Below are 20,813 nucleotides of genomic sequence, written 5' to 3' on the forward strand. Positions count from 1 at the left end.
GAGTGGTTTAAATTTGGGCACTCCAGATTTATAAATGCAGGTAAGATGATAAACTGGGACACTACTACTTTAGGATTTTTGTTTTTGCTATATGTTTTAATATCTTCCTGCATATAAAAGCTAGAGTTTTCTTAGGATTAGTTGCTTTTCCTGAGTGTTTAAAATTAAGTATCTTAGTGTGAATACTAACTTTTCTAATAGCTTCTTTAGTACTTTGAGTATAAGTATATATTAGCTTATGATTTGTTAGTGGTGACCATTTAGTTTGATCTTGTGAAAAGTAAAATTAAATAATTTTGAGCCTGGCATACAACTGCAGCATAAATCTCAAGAACTTACTTGAGTTGGGAATGAGTTAGGTCAGATTTTTAGAAGTTAGGAAAACATTTCAGTTTATTCTTAAAATTATCTTACAGGAGCCATATGCATGAGCTAAGAAGTTCTTTAAAGGTTAGGATCATTAAGTGGCTACAAAGGCTTTTCCCATTGGAAATAAATGCTAATGAACTGATAAAAAGTTAACTTAAGTTTCTAAAACTATTACCAACAAAACAAACCCAAGAAGACATACAAGCAGAAGGAAAGAAAAGTAATGTGTATTGCTTAAGCTCAGTTCAGTAAAAAATACTTTTAACAATCTAGTCCCATGAAGTTAACAAACAAGATCAGTATGCCTCCATTTAGAAAGCAGAGAACATGTGTGTTGTCTATTTGTTTTTTTTTAGTGTAGGGATAATATAGGAAGTAGTAATATTCATTGATTGTATGTTAGCGTATCCAAAAAAACATTACAATGATCATATGCATATTTAAAAGTTTATTCCATTTGTTTTAAATTTTGATTAGAAAAATAGTATGCTTACATAATATTAAGGACAAAGAATATTAAGTAAAAAGTAAAACTCTGTATCTCCTCTGTCCTCACAAGTATGCCTAACATTAATAGATTCTTATATATCCTTCAGACATTAAAATAATAAATATAAAACATCTTTTTATGGAAATGGAATTATACTATCTATACCATTCTTCCTCTTCTTTGCATTTTCTTATTCTGTTTTCTTAATTAGCAAAGCCTTGTTTATCCTCTGCCTGATTACTAAAGTAATTCATTGTAGAAATATTGAGAACTACTAAAAAGTAGAAAAAAATCATCCATGATTCTGTTTTCCAAAGACTGTACCATTTCTATATGTTTTGATCCAGTTTTTTTTTTTTTTTAATGGAGTGTGTATTTTGTTTTAACCTGATGTTTATTCCAGATATATGAACTTCCAGTAAATTAGCTTTTGTGGGGAAAAATTTATTTTTACAAAGAAGCAAGTGTTTTTGTCTTGCTGCTATCAAATTAATTATAATTTCACATTTAATGGAATTTATGTGAAAATAAGTTTATAACCACATTCTCAAATATCAGTCTCAGAAGTAAGATTTTCTAAAGTAAAATTAAGGTATTTTTACCTTAATATTTTAAATTTTCTGATCTTAACTTTTTTTTTTTAAGGGTGAAACCACTTCATTATATCTCTTGGCTGGTTGGACATGAAGGCAAAGGCAGCATTCTTTCTTACCTTAGAAAAAAGCAAGTATTTAATAAATATTTTCACTGTAATAATCTCTGAAAAATAATAGACAACAGTTTTATAGAACCATGAGTCCCATAAAAGGTTAGCTCTAATTAAGAATTTGTATTTGAACAATAATAAAGTCAATTATTTAAACGCTGTGGATCTCCAGTCTTTCTCAACCCAGAAGGTGGACTTTAATGAAAACTTCATTGGGCAGATAAATTATAGAAATATGTGGGACTGTGAATAGCCATGTGTTTTAGAAAATAGCTGGAATGTCTCCTAAAGCATTTAAGCACTTGTTTAAGTTGCCTAGTCAAATAATAGAAATGTAACTTTAGAATCAGGACCAAAACACATTAAAGTAATTCCTTGCTTGACTTTTCTATACAGTATTCAAGAATGGAAGGTGGATGAGAAATTTAAAGACTTTAAAACATTGATGTGTACTAAATTATTCAAAGAATGCTGAGGGGGCAGGGTTACTAGGAAAAAAATTGAATGAAATTAAATATATTCTTTATATAATAAATGTAATTTGATTTTAGATTTACATAACCTTTTTATCTTACAGTACTTTATTAGAATTTCAAATTTTTCATTCTGGCTTCTTCTTTTCTTATTTTAGACTTTCGGGATTACTCTAGTCAGAATACAGTCTTACTGATTCTTTCCTAGATAACCTGTGCAGGCAGGTTAGCTGATGGTCTCAAAGAGTTTACTTAACATTCTAAGTAGGGATGTAGTTTTTTAAGGCTTATTCTGGGAAATCATTCAAAATGGGATGTGAGAAATGCTTCCCAGGGGAATTCCCTGGTGGTCCAGTGATTAGGACTCCATGCTTTAACTGCCAAGGGCCCAGATTCAGTCCCTGGTGGGGGAACCAAGATCCTGCAAGCTGAGCAGTGTGGCCAAAAAAGAGAGAAAGAGAAATGCTTTCCAGAAAACATGGCTTCTAATATTTTGTGCTGTTCTCTTCAAAAAATTACTGTAACTTCATGAAACTGTTAATGTTTTACTATATTGTAATATTAGGGTTTCCATTGAAGGAATAAATACAGCTATTATTTCCTCCTGGTTATTTCTGTATGCACTGCAATTCCTTGGGAAGCTTTGTACTTTGTAAAAAAAATTGTACTTTTAAACTTACTGTTGTGAAAGCATGTTTGCTTCAAAGTCTGGGCTTCCCAAATTTTACATGGAAAGCCTACCTATTTTGTTAATTTGAAGCATTTGTGGACTGTCAATGCCAAGATACTGATTGGAATAATTTTTTTCTCCTCACTGTAGGTGCTGGGCTCTTGCACTGTTTGGTGGAAATGGTGAGACAGGATTCGAGCAAAATTCTACTTACTCGGTGTTCAGCATTTCTATTACATTGACTGATGAGGGTTATGAACATTTCTATGAGGTAAATAATTAAAATGGAGGGGTTTTTAAGTTATATAGATACCACTTTATGCAAAAGTATAATTAGATGCTTTGTTTTTAGGTTGCTCATACTGTCTTCCAGTATTTAAAAATGCTGCAAAAGCTTGGCCCAGAGAAAAGGTAATATTTATATATATACACTTATTAGAATTAGGCCAAGGGTCAATCCTAATATATTTTAGCCTTCAGGCTGTCAATAGACATGGATTAGGCCTACCTTGATGATGTTCCAGGCTTTTCTTGCTTAAACTCCACTTACCTAGGGACTCCCCTGGTGGCTCAGATGGTAAAGAATCTGCCTGCAGTGCAGGAGACCCAGGTTCCATCCCGGGTCAGGAAGATTCCCTGGAGAAGGGAATGGCAGCCCACTCCAGTATTCTTGCCTAGAGAACCCTATGGAGCCTGGTAGCCTACAGTCCATGGGGTCGCAAAGAGTCAGACACAACTGAGCGACTAATACTTTTCACTTTTAAATTTCTGTTGTTGGTTCCATACCCTTATTCTTCTACATGTGAATGTACTTTAAATATACAGGTTATGTAGGCATTCTGTTTATTTTTATACTTCTCTTTTCTTGCTGATGATTCCAATGAGAAATTTAAATATGTCTTCTAATTATAATTTTCTTCTTTCACAGAATTTTTGAAGAGATTCAGAAAATTGAAGATAATGAATTTCATTACCAAGAACAGGTACTGAAAGTCAAATTCTTTTTGAATATTGTCTGTGACCAAGTTGAAACTGGTATGGACATTGTTCCTCTTTTTGGAAGTGTGACTGGAGTTTTAATTCTGCCGCTGTCTGTCATGTGAGTCTCAAGATGGCCTTGAGGCTATCTGAAAATTAACTCTTGTGTTTTTGAGCATTTATATTGAGTAACAGAAAATTAAGCAGATTGACACAGGTCATTTGTTGTGTAGCAGTCATTCATCTGTGTAGTCATTTAGTCTGTGGATCCCTCTGATCCCTGTGATAAACGTTCATGGAGAGCTTATATTTTGGGAATTCAGATGCTGTGAGTACACTTTACAGGGTGATGTGAAGTGACTGCTATTAGTAGTGCTAGAAACAGTGTGCTTTGTGCTTTCAGGGTGAGGAAAACATTTGTCTTGATTGAAATAGGGCAGGGAAGGCTTTATAGGTATAATAAATTTGAATTGAATTCAGTATTAAAAAATAGGTAAAGTTTAGACACATTCTAAGTATTAGGAAGCACGTAAGTAAGGAACTCTGGGGTACTGTGAAAAAGGAAATGGTCCTTCATGTCTTCAGCATAGAGTATACGAAAGGATGAAAGGAAAGGTAATAAGTTTAAAGCAGGTTTTTAAAAAACCCTTTTTGTGTCTTGGATCCCTCTGGAATCTCTTGAATCCTTTGGACCCCTCCTCAGAACAATCTCTTATCTCTTCATTTTTTTAAACTCTCAGAAACATTGCCCTAGTGGTACAGTGGTCACTGATATATCCCTCATCCTGGGTTTGCTAGTTCTTAATATGTTGCCATATTTTCTTTCTTCTTTCTCTCTCATGCCTCTTCTTATTTATGTGTGTGTGTATGTATTTTTTGTAGGTTTCATAATTACAGTCAGCATGATACATCTTACCATGCATCTGCTACTTACAAATGTATTCTTACATAACCTCACTAAAATTGTCATGCTCAGAAAATTTAACATTGAAACAATACTGTTAAGTATTATACAGACCATAGAATGATGGGTTTTTCTGTTTTGTTTTTATATTTTTTGTTTAAGTATAGTTGATCTATAGTATTATGTGTTAGTTTCAGATGTGCAGCAAAGTGATTCAGTGATGTATGTGTATCTATATCTATCTATCTATATAGATAGGTAGATAGATAGATATCTATATATATGTATATATCTATATATCAGATTATTTTCCATTGTAGATTATTATAAAATATTGAATATAGTTCATTGTGCTATACATTGAGTCCTTGCTGCTTATCTCTTTTATGTATAGTAATTTGTATCTGTATCTATACTCCTAATTTATCCCACCCCCCCATCCCTTTCGCCTTTAATAACTATAAGATTGTTTTCTATGTTTAGGAGTCTGTTTTTGTTTTGTATATAGATTCATTTGTGTTATTTTCAGATTGCACATATAAATGATAGGTAATATTTGTTCTTCTTTATCTGACTTACTTCACTTAGTATGATACCTTTAGGTCCATCCACATTGTTGCAGATGGCAGTATTTCATTCTTTTTAATGTCTGTAATATTCTAGTGTGTGTGTGTGTGTGTGTGTGTGTGTGTGTGTGTGTGTATCACATCTTAACCAATCATCTGTTAATGGGCACTTGGGTTGTTTCTGTGTCTTGGCTATTATAAATGGTGCTACTATGAACATTGCGGCACATGCATCTTTTAAATTGGGGTTTTCATCTTTTCCAGATAAATGCTCAGGAGAGGGATTGCTGGATTATATGGTAGCTCAAGTTTTAGGTTTTAAAGGAACCTCCATCAGTTTCTATAATGGTTGCACCTCTTTACATTCCCAGCAGTAGGGTAGGAGTGTTCCTTTTTATAGAAAACTGTTTTTAAATGCCTAAGATAAAATGCAGTAGGTTACAAAGGAATATGGAAATAAAGTACTCAAAATAGTAAGAATTAGTAATATGGGTCTCTATTGATATATTATTAAATAACAAGATCTAATGATAGATCTAATAATTATTACAACTTTTAAGTAGCAGTGAGTGTGCAATTTTGAGATATCTACAGCTGTATTGTGATTTCTATGATTGTAGTCATAGGTGCTGATAATATTACTATGATTTGTTGCCTATATATTCATAAATGAGTAAAAATGCTGTTATAGTTTAATAAAAATATGTAATTTCTTCCCAGTCAAATTCATGCTTCCTACCCTCCCTGATTTTGTCCACTGATATCTTATGGAAGCTATCTGTGGACCCTTGACTAAGAGCCCTAATTTAGAACCAGTTCATAGAACATCTTGAAATCTGCCTTTTTGGATCATCACTAGAAACAATTCCCTGCTACAAGTCAAGAAGACTTAAGTACATGAGGACAAGGTTGTAAAAGCTATAAGCTTCCAGTTGCTGTTGATTCCTGTGCAGTCTGCTCTATATGATTGAAGTCATTTGAAATTGAAATCTTATTCTATGAAAACAGAGAGCCGTTGTGATTTATTTTGGCCATCTGATGGTCCTATAGACATAATCTCTAAATAGATTGATATGCCTAGAACCCACAAGTCCTTCCATCAACCTTAGCAGTTGATGGAAAAAAACCTGATTTTTTTTGGTGTTCTTGTCAGCTGTTGTGGCAGCGCTGTGGGCTAGAACTGTGTTAGGGAAGAGTGGGAGTAAGAATTGTGGGCCAGCCATAAGTAATACCCATATTCCTTTTTTAGGGATTGGATTTTTAGCATTAGTTGAGTAACATTTTCTTTCTGCCCCTCTAGTTCCTCCTTAGCAAGACATTTCAAGATACCTTTTCTGTAGCTCCCATTTTGCAGCTCATTTTTTTTTTTTACCTTTAATGCAGTGTTACTGAATTCTTGTTTTAATTTTAAAACATGAATCCAAAAGATTTTAGACTAAAACCTAATTAGAACAAAGAACAAATGTGAATGGTTCATCTCTGAACCTCTAAGTTTTAACTCAAGTAGCTCAGCTTATTTCAGCTTTTATTTATTTCTGTTTTACTAACAAAGTTGATCTATCTTCTCTTCAGACATTTTTCTTGTTTTCATCAGTAAAGAAAAATAGAAATGCTCTTTCAGACTGTTTAAACCAGTCTTTTATAACTAAGAAATTTAAAAATAATTTTTATTTCACATGGGAACTTGGACTCAGCATGTATAAATATATATAATGTGTAATACAATTAGGAGTGTAAAGTGGTGCAGCTGCTTTAGAAAACAATGAACTCCTTAAAAAGTTTTGCATAGAGATATCCTACAAGCCAGCAGTTACTGGCTTATAGGTATATACCCAAGAGAATTGAAAATGTATGTCCATACAAATACATGTATTCTTGTGTTCACAGCAGCATTATTCATTATAATCAAAATGTGGAAACCAAATGTCCTTCACTGAATGAATGGCTGAACAAAATGTAGAATTTTCATACTGTGGAATATTATTCAGCATAAAAAGGAATTAAGTACTAATTCATTCTACAACATGCATGAACTTTGAAAGCATTATGCTAAGTGAAGGAAGCCAGACACCACAGGTCACAGGTCACAGGAATCACACCACATGATTCACTTTACATGAAATATCCAGAAAAGGTAAATTGTAGAGCCAGAACAGAGACTGATGGTTTTCAGCAGCTAGGGGTTGTGAGTAACTGGGAGCAACTGCTTAGTGGGTACGGAAGTTTCTGTTTGGACTGATGAAGATATTCTGAAACTAGAATATCAACAGATATAAATGATATAAATGATGATTATACAACTTTATAAATATACCAAAACCCACTGAGTTGTATACTTTATTTTTAATTGTATACCTTAAAAGTAGATTTTATGGTATGTGAATTTTATCTTTAAAAAAAGTAAAGGATAGCATTCAAGTGTTTTCTTCTAGTACTTTCTGTATCGCCTTGGCACTGAAGATCTACTTTTAACCAGGGTCCTGTTTTTGCATAGGAAATATTGAGTCACTCAATTTAGTAGCATGCTATTTGTTAATTTATGAAGTTAACTTATAAATAAGTGGCTGGTGAAAATAACTGGTTAAAAAATTTTGAACACAGAGGGAATCATTTTATTTCTTTTTCTTCTCTGATTGATGTAGCTAGGACTTCCAAGACTGTGTTTAATAATGGTGATGAAAGTGGTACCCTTGTCTTGTTCCTGATCTCAGGGGGAATGCTTTCAGTTTTTCACCATTGAGAATAATGTTTGCTGTAAGGCTTATTCCATGTGGCCATTACTGTGTTGAGGCAGGTTCCTTCTATGCCCATTTTTAGAACAGTTTTAATCATGTATGGGTGCTGAATTTTGTCAAAGGCTTTTTCTGCATCTGTTGAGATTATCATATGGTTTTTATCTTTTGATTTGTTAATATGGTGTATCACATTGATTGATTGCATATATTGAAGAATCCTTGCATCCCTGGCATAAACCCAGCTTGATCATGGTATATGATCTTTTTGGTGTGTTGCTGAATTCTGTTTGCTAAAATTTTGTTGAGAATTTTTACATCTATGTTCATCAGTGACATTGGCCTATAGTTTTCTCTTTTTGTGTTGTCTCTGTCTGGTTTTGATATCAGGGTGATGGTGGCCTCGTGGAATGAGTTTGGAAATGTTCCTTCCTCTGCAATTTTTTGAAAGATTTTTAGAAGGATAGGCATTAGCTCTTCTCTAAATGCTTGATAGAATTCTTCTGTGAAGCCATCTGGTCGTGGGCTTTTGTTTTTTGGGAGATTTTTGATCATAGCTTCAATTTCAGTGCCTGTAATTGGGTTGTTCATAATTTCTGTTTCTTCCTGTTTCAGTCTTGGAAGAAGACTCTGTCCATTTCTTCCAGGTTATCCATTTTCTTGACATATAGTTGTTCTTAATACTCTTATAATCCTTTGTATTTCTGCATTGTCTGTTGTAACCTCTCCTTTTTCTTTGATTCTTCTTTCTTTTTCTTCGTGAGTCTTGCTAAAGGAGTGTCAGTTTTATCTTCTCAAAGAACCAGCTTTTAGTTTTATTAATCTTTACTATTGTTTCTTTCATTTCTTTTTCATTTATTTCTGCTCAGATCTTTATGATTCCTTTCCTTCTACTAATTTTGTTTTGTTTTTTTGTTGTTGTTCTTTTTCCAGTTGTTTTAGGTGTAAAATTAGGTTGTCTATTTGATGTTTTTCTTGTTTCTTGAGGTAGGATTGTATTGCTATAAATGTCCCTCTTAGAACTGCTTTTGCTGCATCCCATAGGTTTTGAGTTGTGTTTTCATTGTCATTTGTTTCTAGAAATTTTTCGATTTCCCTTTTGATTTTTTCAGTAATCTGTTGATTATTTAGTCTGTTTAGGTTATTAAACTTGTTGTTTAATTTCCACGTGTTTGTATTTTTTCTTGTAATTGATGTCTAGTCTCATAGCGTTGTGGTTGGAGAAGATGCTTAATACAATTTCAATTTTCTTAAGTTTACTGAGGTTTGATTTGTGACCCAAGATGTGGTCTATCCTGGAGAATGTTCCATGTGCACTTGAGAAGGTGTAGTCTTCTGCATTTGGATGGAATGTCCTGAAGATATCAATGAGACCCATCTCATCTAATGTATCATTTAAGACTTGTGTTTCCTTATTAATTTTCTGTTTTGATGATCTGTCCATTGGTATGAGTGTGGTGTTAAAATCTCCTATTACTGTGTTACTGTCAGTTTCTCCTTTTATGTCTGTTAGTGTTTGTCTTGTGTATTGAGGTACTCCTATGTTGGGTACATAGATATTTACAACTGTTATGTCTTTCTCTTGGATTGATTCCTTGATCATTATGTAGTTGTCCTCCTTCCTTATCTCTTATAATATTCTTTATTTTAAGGTCTGTTTTGTCTGAAAAGAGGATTACTACTCCAACTTTCTTTTGCTTCCTATTTGCATGGAATATATTTTTCCATCCTCTCATTTTCAGTCTATCTGTGTCTTTATGTCTGAAGTGGATTTCTTATAGACAGCATATATATGGTCTTATTTTTGTATCCATTCAGCCAGTCTGTGTCTTTTGGTTGGAGCATTTAATCCATTTAACATTTAAAGTAATTATTGATAAATGTTCCTATTGCTATTGTCTTAATTTTGGGGGTTTATTTTGTAGATCTTTTTCTTCTCTTGTATTTCTTGACTATATAAATCCCTTTAACATTGTTGTAAAGTTGGTTTGGTGGAACTGAATTCTCTTAACTTTTGCTTTTCTGAAAAGCTTTTTATTTCTCCATCAATTTTGAATGAGATCCTTGCCAGGTACAGTAATCTTGGTTGTAGATGTTTCCCTTTTAGAACTTTAAATATATCCTGCCATTCCCTTCTGGTCTGCAGAGTTTCTGCTTAAAGAACAGCTGTTAAACCTATGGGGTTTCCCTTGTATGTTACTTGTTGCCTTTTTCTTGCTACTTTTAATGCTTTGTGTTTTAGTCTTTGTTAGTTTGATTAGTATGTGTCTTGGGGTATTTCTCCTTGGGTTTATCCTGTATGGGACTCTGTGACTCTTGGACTTGATTGACTATTTCCTTTTCCATGTTGCAGAAATTTTCAACAATAATCTCTTCAAAAATTTTCTCATACCCTTTCTTTTTCTCTTCTTCTTCTGGGACCTCTGTAATTCGAATATTGGTGCATTTGATATTGTCCCAGAGGTCTCTTGAGTCTATCCTCAGTTCTTTTCATTCTTTTTACTTTATTCTGCTCTTCAGAAGTTATTTCCGCCATTTTATCTTCCAGCTCACTGATTTGTTCTTCTGCTTCAGATTTTCTGCTATTGCTTCCTTCTAGAGTATTTTTGGAGAAGGCAATGGTACCCGACTCCAGTACTTTTGCCTGGAAAATCCCATGGATGGAGGAGCTTGGTAGGCTGCAGTCGATTGGCTCACTGTGAGTTAGACATGACTGAGCAACTTCACTTTCACTTTTCACTTGCACACATTGGAGAAGGAAATGGCAACCCACTCCTGTGTTCTTGCCTTGAGAATCCCAGGGACGGGAGAGCCTGGTGGGCTGCCGTCTATGGGGTCGCACAGGGTCGGACACGACTGAAGTGACTTAGCAGCAGCAACAGAGTATTTTTAATTTCAGTAATTGTGTTGTTTGTCTTTATGTTTATTCTTTAATTCATCTAGGTCTTTGTTAATTGATTTTTACATTTTCTACATTCTGTTTTCAAGGTCTTTGATCATCTTTACTGTCATTATTCTGAATTCTGTTTCAGGTAGTTTGCCTATTTCCTCTTCATTTATTTGGACTTCTGTGTTTCTAGTTTGTTCCTTCATTTGTGTAGTATTTCTCTGCCTTTTCAATATTATTTTTTTAAAACTTACTGTGTTTGAGGTCTCCTTTTCCCAGGCTTCAGGGTTGAATTCTTTCTTCCTTTCGGTTTGTGCCCTCCTAAGGTTGGTCCAGGGGTTTGTGTAAGCTTCATATTGAGTGAGAATTATGCTCAGTTTTTTTTTTTACCCCTTCTGATGGGCAAGGCTGAGTGAGGTGGTAATCCTGGCTGCTGATGATTGGGTTTGTATTTTTGTTTGGTTTGTTGTGTAGGTGAGGCGTCCTGTATAGGGTGCTACTTGTGGTTGGGTGATGCTGGGTTTTGTATTCAACTGGTTTCCTTTGTGTGAGTTCTCACTATTTGATATTCCCTAAGGTTAGTTCTCTGGTAGCCTAGGGTCTTGGAGTCAGTGCTCCCACTCCAGAGGCTCAGGACTTGATCTCTTCATCTAGGACTGATGAGATGAAAATGACTTCTTTGTTTTTCAGACCTCTTGTAGTTATTTCCAAAATCTGATTGACTACATCTTCAGTTTCCCTGCATCCCGCATGCCTCGGGAGCCACAGTTCCTCTATCAAGGGAGTGATTTTATTTTTTCTTCAAGGGAGTGATTTTAAACAATAATAGCACTTGAAGGTGTGGGAGCTAAGTGAAATAGGCAAAGGAGATGAAGACATGCAGTCTTTGAGCTATAAAGTACATGAGTCATGGGGATGTAATGTACAGCATAGGGAATATAGTCAGTGACGTTATAGTAACTTTGTAGGGTGACAGATGGTAACTAGACTTACTATGGTGATCATTTTGTAGTATATGAAAATATGGACTCACTATGTCAGACGCCTGAAACTAATATTATATATCAATTATACTTCAGGGGGAAAAAAGTACCTTAACTTACACACACACACACACACACACACACACATTAGTAGTACTTTAATGACTCATCAACATGATGATTTAGGAATGTTTCTTGAAGTGGAGCAAAAAAGGCTAACAATACTTTTTTTCCCATACTTTTTCCATATTCTATTTTAATGTGATAATGTAATAGTTAACATATACCTATAATTTTGGATTTGATACATTCATGTTTCATTTCTCCTTCATGAATGTAGTAAGCTTTACTTCTCTTTCTGTCTTCTGTTGCATGAGAGAACAACCAGATTGTCTAGGAAAGGACTTGGCAGTATAGTATTTTGGGAAAGAGTGTTCACTGCTATGTTAAGAGGCCTGAGCTCTGGTGTTTATTCTGCCTGTCACTTATTGTGTGTTCTGGAGCTGTTGCTGCTACGTCACTTCAGTCGTGTCCGACTGTGTGACCCCATAGACGGCAGGCACTGGGCTCCACCGTCCCTGGGATTCTCCAGGCAAGAACACTGGAGTGTGTTGCCATTTCCCTCTCCAGTGTTCTAGAGCAAGTCACCTAATTAATCTGAGTAATTTTCTCATTGGAAAATGTAGGAATAGAGCCACTTGGTATCTAAAGGACATGTCAGTTTTTTAAGATTCTGTGCATTTGGGTGCTCAGGAAATACTTGAATTGGTTGTTTTCCTCCACAAAATATTTCCATTTTATAGGTTATAGGACTTTTAGTCATCAGTTCAGTTTTATTATTTTTTTAATTAAAAAAATTTTTTTCTAGTTTTTTTTGTTGTTGTTGTTCTTTTTTTAAAAATTCATTTTAATTGGAAGCCAATTACTTTACAATATTGTGGTGGTTTTTGCCATACATTCACGTGACTCGGCCATGGGTGTGTATGTGTTCCCCATCCTGAACTTCCCTCCCACCTTCCTCCCCATCCCATCCTGGTTCATCCCATTGCACCAGCCCTGAGCACCCTGTCTCATGCATCGAACCTGGACTGGTGATCTTATTTCACATATGATAATATAAATGTTTCAGTGCTGTTCTCTCAAATCATCCCACCCTCGCCTTCTCCCACAGAGTCCAAAAGTCTGTTCTTTACATCTGTGTCTCTTTTGCTGTCTCACATATAGGGTCATCGTTACCATCTTTCTAAATTCCACTATATACGTTAGTATACTGTATTGGTGTTTTTCTTTCTGACTTACTTGGCTCTGTATAATAGGCTCCAGTTTCATCCACCTCATTAGAACTGATTCAAATGCATTCTTTTTAATAGCTGAGTAATATTCCATTGTGTATATGTACCACAGCTTTCTTATCCATTCATCTGCTGATGGGCATCTAGGTTGCTTCCATGCCTGGCTGTTGTAAACAGTGCTGTGATGAACATTGGGGTACATGTGTCTCTTTCAGTTCTGGTTTCCTCAGTGTGTATGCCCAGCAGTGGGATTGCTGGGTCATATGGCAGTTCTATTTCCAGCTTTTTAAGGAATCTCCACACTGTTGTCCATAGGGGCTGTACTAGTTTGCATTCCCACCAACAGTGTAAGAGGGTTCCTTTTTCTCTGCACCCTTTCCAGCATTTATTGTTTGTAGACCTTTTGATAGCAGCCATTCGGACCGGTGTGAGATGGTACCTCACTGTGGTTTTGATTTGCATTTCTCTGATAATGAATGATGTTGAGCATCTTTTCATGTGTTTGTTAGCCATCTGTATGTCTTCTTTGGAGAAATGTCTTTAGTTCTTTGGCCCATTTTTTGATTGGGTCACTTATTTTTCTGGAATTGAGCTGCAGGAGCTGCTTGTATGTTTTTGAGATTAATTCTTTGTCAGTTGCTTCATTTGCTATTATTTTCTCCCGTTCTGAAAGCTGTCTTTTCACCTTGCTTATAGTTTCCTTCATTGTGCAAAAGCTTTTAAGTTTCATTAGGTCCCATTTGTTTATTTTTGTTTTTATTTCCATTACTCTGGGAGGTGGGTCATAGATGATCCTGCTATGGTTTACGTCAGAGAGTGTTTTGCCTATGTTCTCCTCTAGGAGTTTTATAGTTTCTGGACTTATTTAGATCTTTAATCCATTTTGAGTTTATTTTTGTGTATGGTGTTAGAAAGTGTTCTAGTTTCCTTCTTTTACAGGTGGTTGACCAGTTTTCCCAGCACCACTTGTTAAAGAGATTGTCTTTTCTTCATTGTATATGCCTGCCCCCTTTGTCAAAGTTAAGGTGTCCATAGGTGTGTGGATTTATATCCAGGCTTTCTATTTTGTTCCATTGATCTATGTTTCTGTCTTTGTGCCAGTACCATACTGTCTTGATGACTGTAGCTTTGTAGTAGAGCCTGAAATCAGGCAGGTTGATTCCTCCAGTTCCATTCTTCTTTCACAAGATTGCTTTGACTAGTTGAGGTTTTTTTGTATTTCCATACAAATTGTGAAATAATTTGTTCTAGTTCTCTGAAAAATACCATTGGTAGTTTGGTGGGGATTGCATTGTATCTATAGATTGCTTTGGGTAGTATACTCATTTTCAGTATATTGATTCTTCTGATCCATGAACATGGCTTATTTCTCCATCTATTTGTGTCATCTTTGATTTCTTTCATCAGTGTTTTATAGTTTTCTATATACAGGTCTTTTGTTTCTTTAGGTAGATATTCCTAAGTATTTTATTCTTTTCGTTTCAATGGTGAATGGAATTGTTTCCTTCATTTCTCTTTCTGTTTTCTCATTGTTAGTGTATAGGAATGCAAGGGATTTCTGTGTATTAATTTTACATCCTGCAACTTTACTATATTCATTGATTAGCTCTAGTAATTTTCTGGTGGAGTCTTTAGGGTTTTCTATGTAGAGGATCATGTCATCTGCAAAGACTGAGAGTTTTATTTCTTTTCCAATCTGGATTCCTTTTATTTCTTTTTCTTCTCTGATTGCTGTGGCTAAAACCTCCAAAACTATGTTGAATAGTAGTGGTGAGAGTGGAGAGTGGGCACCCATGTCTTGTTCCTGACTTTAGGGAAATGCTTTCAATTTTTCACCATTGAGGATAATGTTTGCTGTGGGTTAATCATATATGGCTTTTATTATGTTGAGGTATGTTCCTTCTGTGCCTGCTTTCTGGAGGGTTTTTATCATAAATGGGTGTTGAATTTTGTCAAAGGTTTTCTCTGCATCTATTGAGATAATCAAATGGTTTTTATCTTTCAATTTGTTGATGTGGTGTATCACATTGATTGGTGAATACTGGAGAATCCATGCATCCCTGTGATAAAGCGCACTTGGTCATGATCTTTTTAATATGTTGTTGGATTCTGTTTGCTAGAATTTTGTTAAGGATTTTTGCATCTGTGTTCATCAGTGATATTGGCATGTAGTTTTCTTTTTTGGTGGCATCTTTGTCTAGTTTCGGTATTAGGGTGATGGCCTCATAGAATGAGTTTGGAAGTTTGCCTTCCTCTGCAATTTTCTGCAAGAGTTTGAGTAGGCTGGTGTTAGCTCTTCTCTAAATTTTTGGTAGAATTCAGCTGTGAAGCCATCTGGTCCTGGGCTTTTTTTATTGATTTGATTCTTCTACCTTTCTTTCTTGATGTGGTGAATGGTTTGTCTATTTTATTTATCTTCTCAAAGAACCAGCTTTTAGCTTTGTTGATTTTGGCTGTGGTCTCCTTTGTTTCTTTTGTATTTATTTCTGCCCTGATTTTTATGATTTCTTTCCTTCTACTAACACTGGGGTGCTTCATTTCTTCTTTTCTAGTTGCTTTAGATGTAGAGTTAGGTTATTTATTTGATTTCTCTCCTGTTTCTTGAGGTAGGCTTTTATTGCTATGAACCTTCCCCTTAGCACGGCTTTTACTGAATCCCATAGGTTTTGGGTTGTTGTGTTTTCATTTTCATACTTTTCTATGCATATTTTGATTTCTTCTGTGATTGTTGGTTATTCAGAAGTGTGTTGTTTAGCCTCCATATGTTTGTATTCTTAATAGTTTTTTTTCCTGTAGTTGACATCTAATCTTACTGCATTGTGATCAGAAAAGATGCTTGAGATTATTTCAATTTTTTGAATTTACCAAGGCTAGATTTATGGCCCAGGTGGTGATCTGTCCTGGAGAAGTTCCATGTGCACCTGAGAAAAAAGTGAAATTCATTGTTTTAGGTTGAAATGTCCTATAGATATCAGTTAGATCTAACTGCTCCATTGTATCATTTAAAATTTGTGTTTTCTTGCCAATTTTCTGTTTAGTTGATCTGCCCATAGGTGTGAGTGGGGCATTAAAGTCTCCCACTATTACTGTGTTACTGTTAATTTCCCCTTTCATACTTGTTAGCATTTGCCTTAGATATTGTGGTGCTCCTATGTTGGGTACATATATATTTATAATTGTTATATCTTCTTCTTGGATTGATCCTTTGATCATTACATGGTGTCCTTCTTTGTCTCTTTTCACAGCCTTTATTTCAGTCTATTTTATCTGATATGAGTATTGCTACTCCTGCTTTCTTTTGGTCTCCATTTGCATGAAATATCTTTTTCCAGCCCTTCACTTTCAGTCTGTATGTGTCCCTAGGTTTGAGGTGGGTCTCTTGTAGACAGCATATATAGGGGTCTTGTTTTTGTATCCATTCAGCCATTCTTTGTCTTTTGGTTGAGGTATTCAGCCCATTTACATTTAAGGTAATTATTGATAAATGTGATCCCATTGCCATTTACTTTGTTGTTTTGGGTTTGAGTTTATGAACCCTTTCTGTGTTTCCTGTCTAGAGAAGATCCTTTAGCATTTGTTGAAGAGCTGGTTTGGTGGTGCTGAATTCTCTGAGCTTTTTGCTTGTCTGTAAAGCTTTTGATTTCTCCTTCATATTTGAATGAGATCTTTGCTGGGTACAATAATCTGGGTTGTAGGTTTTTCTCTTTCATCACTTTAAGTATGTCCTGCCATTCCCTTCTGGCCTGAAGAAGGGAAGCAAGATCAGCTGTTATCCTTATGGGAATCCCCTTGTGAGTTATTTGTTGTTTTTCCCTTGCTGCTTTTAATGTTTGTTCTTTGTGTTTGATCTTCATTAATTTGATTAATATGTGGTTTGGGGTGTTTCGCCTTGGGTTTATTCTGTTTGGGACTCTGGGTTTCTTGGACTTGGGTGGCTATTTCCTTCCCCATTTCAGGGAAGTTTTCAACTATTATCTCCTCAAGTATTTTTCTCATGGCCTTTCTTTTTGTCTCCTTCTGGGACTCCTATGATTGGAATGTTGGGATGTATAACATTGTCCCAGAGGTTTCTGAGGTTTTGCTCATTTCTTTTAATTCTTTCTTCTTTTTTTCTCTCTGCTTCATTTATTTCTGCCTTTCTATCTTCCACCTCACTTATCCTATCTTTCTGCCTTAGTTATTCTACTGTTGGTTCTCTCCAGAGTGCTTTTGATCTCAGTTATTGCATTATTCATTATTGATTGACTTTTTTATTTCTTCTAGGTCCTTGTTAAACTTTTCTTGCATCTTCTTAATCCTTGTCTCCAGACTATTTATCTGTAACTCCATTTTGTTTTCAAGATTTTGGATCATTTTTACTTCATTATTCTGAATTCTTTTTCAGGTAGACTCCCTATCTCCTCCTCTTTGGTTTGGTGGGCTTTTATCATGTTCCTTTACCTGCTGAATATTTCTCTGCGTTTTCATCTTGTTTAGGTTGCTGTGTTTCAGGTGACCTTTCTGTATGCTAGTAGTTTGTGGTTCCTCTTTATTGTGGAGGTTCCTCCCTGTGGATGGGGTTGGACGAGTGACTTGTCAAGGTTTCCTGGTTAGGGAAGCTTGCATCCCTCTTCTGGTGGATGGAGCTGGATCTCTTCTGTCTGGAGTGCAGTAAAGTGTCTGGTAGTGAGTCTAGGATCCCAGGATGCCAGGAAGACTTGGTTAGCAACTGGGAGTCTGCTTGCAGTTTGGTAGAGGATGCCTGTCTTTGGAGCCGAGTTTGCCCCTTGCCCTCCGGTTCTGGCTGTTGCATGCCTGCCTCCCTGCCTCTGGCAGGGGATGGGCCGGCCGGCTCTCTCTCCTTTGGTATTAACTCAGTCCTTAGTGTTCTGTGAGCGACCCAGCATTTTCACGGGAAAGTTCTCTCTCTCTCTCCCCTCTTTTTTTTTTCCTCTCTCTGGCTGTCCCCCGGTTTGGGTTGCTATCTCACATTAGCTCCCTCAGATTGCCCTCAGGGCATTCAGGCCCAGTCCTTACCCTAAGCAATGCAACTGGCGCCTCCCTGTTCAGCCCCCGCTTGCTGGTGGCAGATGCTAGTGTCTGGGCCACTTCTCAGCTGGGAGTTGCAGTTAGGCACGTAATCTGTGGGTTTTATTTATTTATTTTTTCCTCCCGGTTATGTTGCCCTCCGAGATTCCAAAACTCCCCACAGACCTGCCGTAAGAGAGTTTCCTGGTGTTTGATAACTTCTCTTTTATGACTCCCTCCCCGGGATGGGTCTCTGTCCCTAACTCTTTTGTCTCTCTTTTTATCTTTTATATTTTGTCCTATCTCCTTTCGAAGACAATGGGCTGCCTTTCTGGGTGCCTGGTGTCCTCCGCCAGCATTCAGTTGTTTTGTGGTATTTGCTTAGTGTTCAAATGATCTTTTGATGAATTTATGGGGGAGAAAGTGATCTCCCCGTCCTATTCCTCCGCCATCTTAGGACTGCCCTCATTAGTTCAGTTTTAAATTGAGATCATATACTAGTTAATTTTATATCAAGACTTTTATCTAATGACAAAATTTGATTTCTACCTTGATTTTGATTCATGCTTACAGATAGTTTTTAGGTTATAGTGCTGTAGTGATTAAATGATGAAGACCCTGTCTTTGGGCACTTCACAGTCATGTGGGGCACTTAACATGTAAACAGAAATTTACAGTCCATTGTTAAAATTTCTCCCATGAAGATGCTGTGACATGATTAGAGCCTCGTGTTGTAGGGCTCAGGATAGGGGGTTGGTGGGGTGTTAGGATAAGCTACTTAAGGTGCTTCTCTGGCTAATTTATGTTAGAATTCTGAGCATCAGATCCTTAAGCTGCCATTATATTTGGTTGTATCTGTGGGAAACTTTTGGTTTCATTGTTCAAAAAAAAAGAGCTAAATATTTATAGTTTGTGGCAAATTAAGGATAGTAATGAGGAGTTGCTGGTGTGAAATAATTTTACCTCTTTACAGACAGATCCAGTGGAGTATGTGGAAAACATGTGTGAAAACATGCAGCTGTACCCACTACAGGACTTTCTCACTGGAGATCAGCTTCTTTTTGAATACAAGCCAGAAGTAAGGAGGTTTCCATCTCTAAACCTTACTTTTAGAGAAAGAGGAGGGTGAGAAAGTGCAGAGAGGTACATGAGAATGGAGAAAATTAGGTTATGTTTAGTTAGGTTTTTGTTTCTTTTAACTGAAGAAATATCAAGTTTTGCATATGATTTTTCATGACTCTTGTATATGACCGTGCTTTAAAATGAGGAGAAAATCAAGTCCTCTCCTTAGGTACTGTTCTTACTATTTTTCAAGTGTTGAAACATCTATTGAAGTCATTTCTAAGAATTATGTGCTTTAGGTGATAAACATACTTGCTTGGCTTGCCTTTTAATTCTGTTGGAGACTCTATACAATTTTAATCATTTTGAGAATACAATAAAAATACAAGAATCTTGATTTAAAAATATATGACTTATGTGTAATAAATATTACATATAAATAGTTGGTCAGGGTCTTTCCTCCACTAGTCCAAGTAAATAAATCATTTCAATCCATGTGGGGTAGAGGTTCTCAACCAGGGGTGATTTTGTCCCCTTGGGATGTTTGTCACTGCCGGGGTGCGAGGAAAACCACTCAGCATCACAGTAATCCCAGTGTGCTCCAACCACTGATACCGAAGAAGCTGAAGGTGACCAGTTCTGTGAAAACCTACAACACTTCTAAAATTAGCACCAAAAAAGATGTCCTTTTCATCATAGGGGATTGGAATGCAAAAATAGGGAGTCAAGAGATACTCAGAATAACAGGAAAGTTTGGCCTTGAAGTACAAAATGAAGTAAGGCAAAGGCTAACAAAGTTTTGTCACGAAAGCACACTGATCCTTGCAAACACCCTTTCCAACAACCCAAAGACAACTCTGCACATGGATATCACCAGAATGGTCAGTACCAAAATCATATTGATTTATGTTCTTTGCAGCTAAAGATGGAGAAGCTATAGATAGTAAAAACAAGACCTGGAGCTGACTGTGGCTCAAATCATGAGCTTCTTATTGCAAAATTCAGGCTTAAATTGAAGAAAGTAGGGAAAACTGCCAAGCCATTCAGGCATGACCTAAATCAAATCCCTTATGATTATATGGTAGAGGTAACTAATAGATTCAAGGGACTAGATCTGGTAGACAGAATGACTAAAGAAATATGGATGAAGGTTCATAACATTGTATAGGAGACAGTGACCAAAACCATCCCAAAGAAAAAGAAAACAAATTCAAAAAGGCAAAGTGGTTGTCTGAAAAGGCTTTACAAAGAGCTGAGAAAAGAGAAGTGAAAGACAAGGGGAAAAGGTAAAAATACACCCAAGATGAATGCAGAGTTCTGGAAAACAACAAGGAGAGAATAAACCTTCTTAAATGAACAATGCAAAGGAATAGAAGAAAACTATAGGATGGATAAGACTAGAAATCTCTTCAAGAAAATTGGAGATACCAGTGCAACATTTCATGTAAGGATAGGCAGGATAAAGGACAGAAATGGTATGGACCTGAAAGAAGCAGAAGAGATTAAGAAGAGGTGGCAAGAATACACAAAAGAACTATACAAAATGGGTCTTAATGACCTGGATAACCAAGATGGTGTGGTCACTCATCTAGAGCCAGACATCCTTGGAGGGTGAAGTCAAGTGGGCCTTAGGAAGCATCACTACGAACAAAGCTAGTGGAGGTGATGGAATTCCAGCTGAGTTATTTCAAATC

General features: G+C 36.0%; 1 protein-coding gene across 1 annotated transcript in view; it reads left to right on the plus strand.

Annotated features, from left to right (window-relative positions):
- Window positions 1–20,813, plus strand: part of NRDC (nardilysin convertase) — a 110,377-nt gene that overhangs the window by 69,044 nt on the left and 20,520 nt on the right. The window contains 5 exon segments of the mRNA XM_020869310.2: window positions 1,505–1,582; window positions 2,859–2,979; window positions 3,061–3,119; window positions 3,637–3,691; window positions 19,031–19,135. Coding sequence (XP_020724969.2) covers window positions 1,505–1,582; window positions 2,859–2,979; window positions 3,061–3,119; window positions 3,637–3,691; window positions 19,031–19,135 — 418 coding nt within the window.

This window comes from Odocoileus virginianus, chromosome 5 (genome assembly GCF_023699985.2).
Source record: "Odocoileus virginianus isolate 20LAN1187 ecotype Illinois chromosome 5, Ovbor_1.2, whole genome shotgun sequence".
Taxonomy (NCBI): Eukaryota; Metazoa; Chordata; class Mammalia; order Artiodactyla; family Cervidae; genus Odocoileus; species Odocoileus virginianus.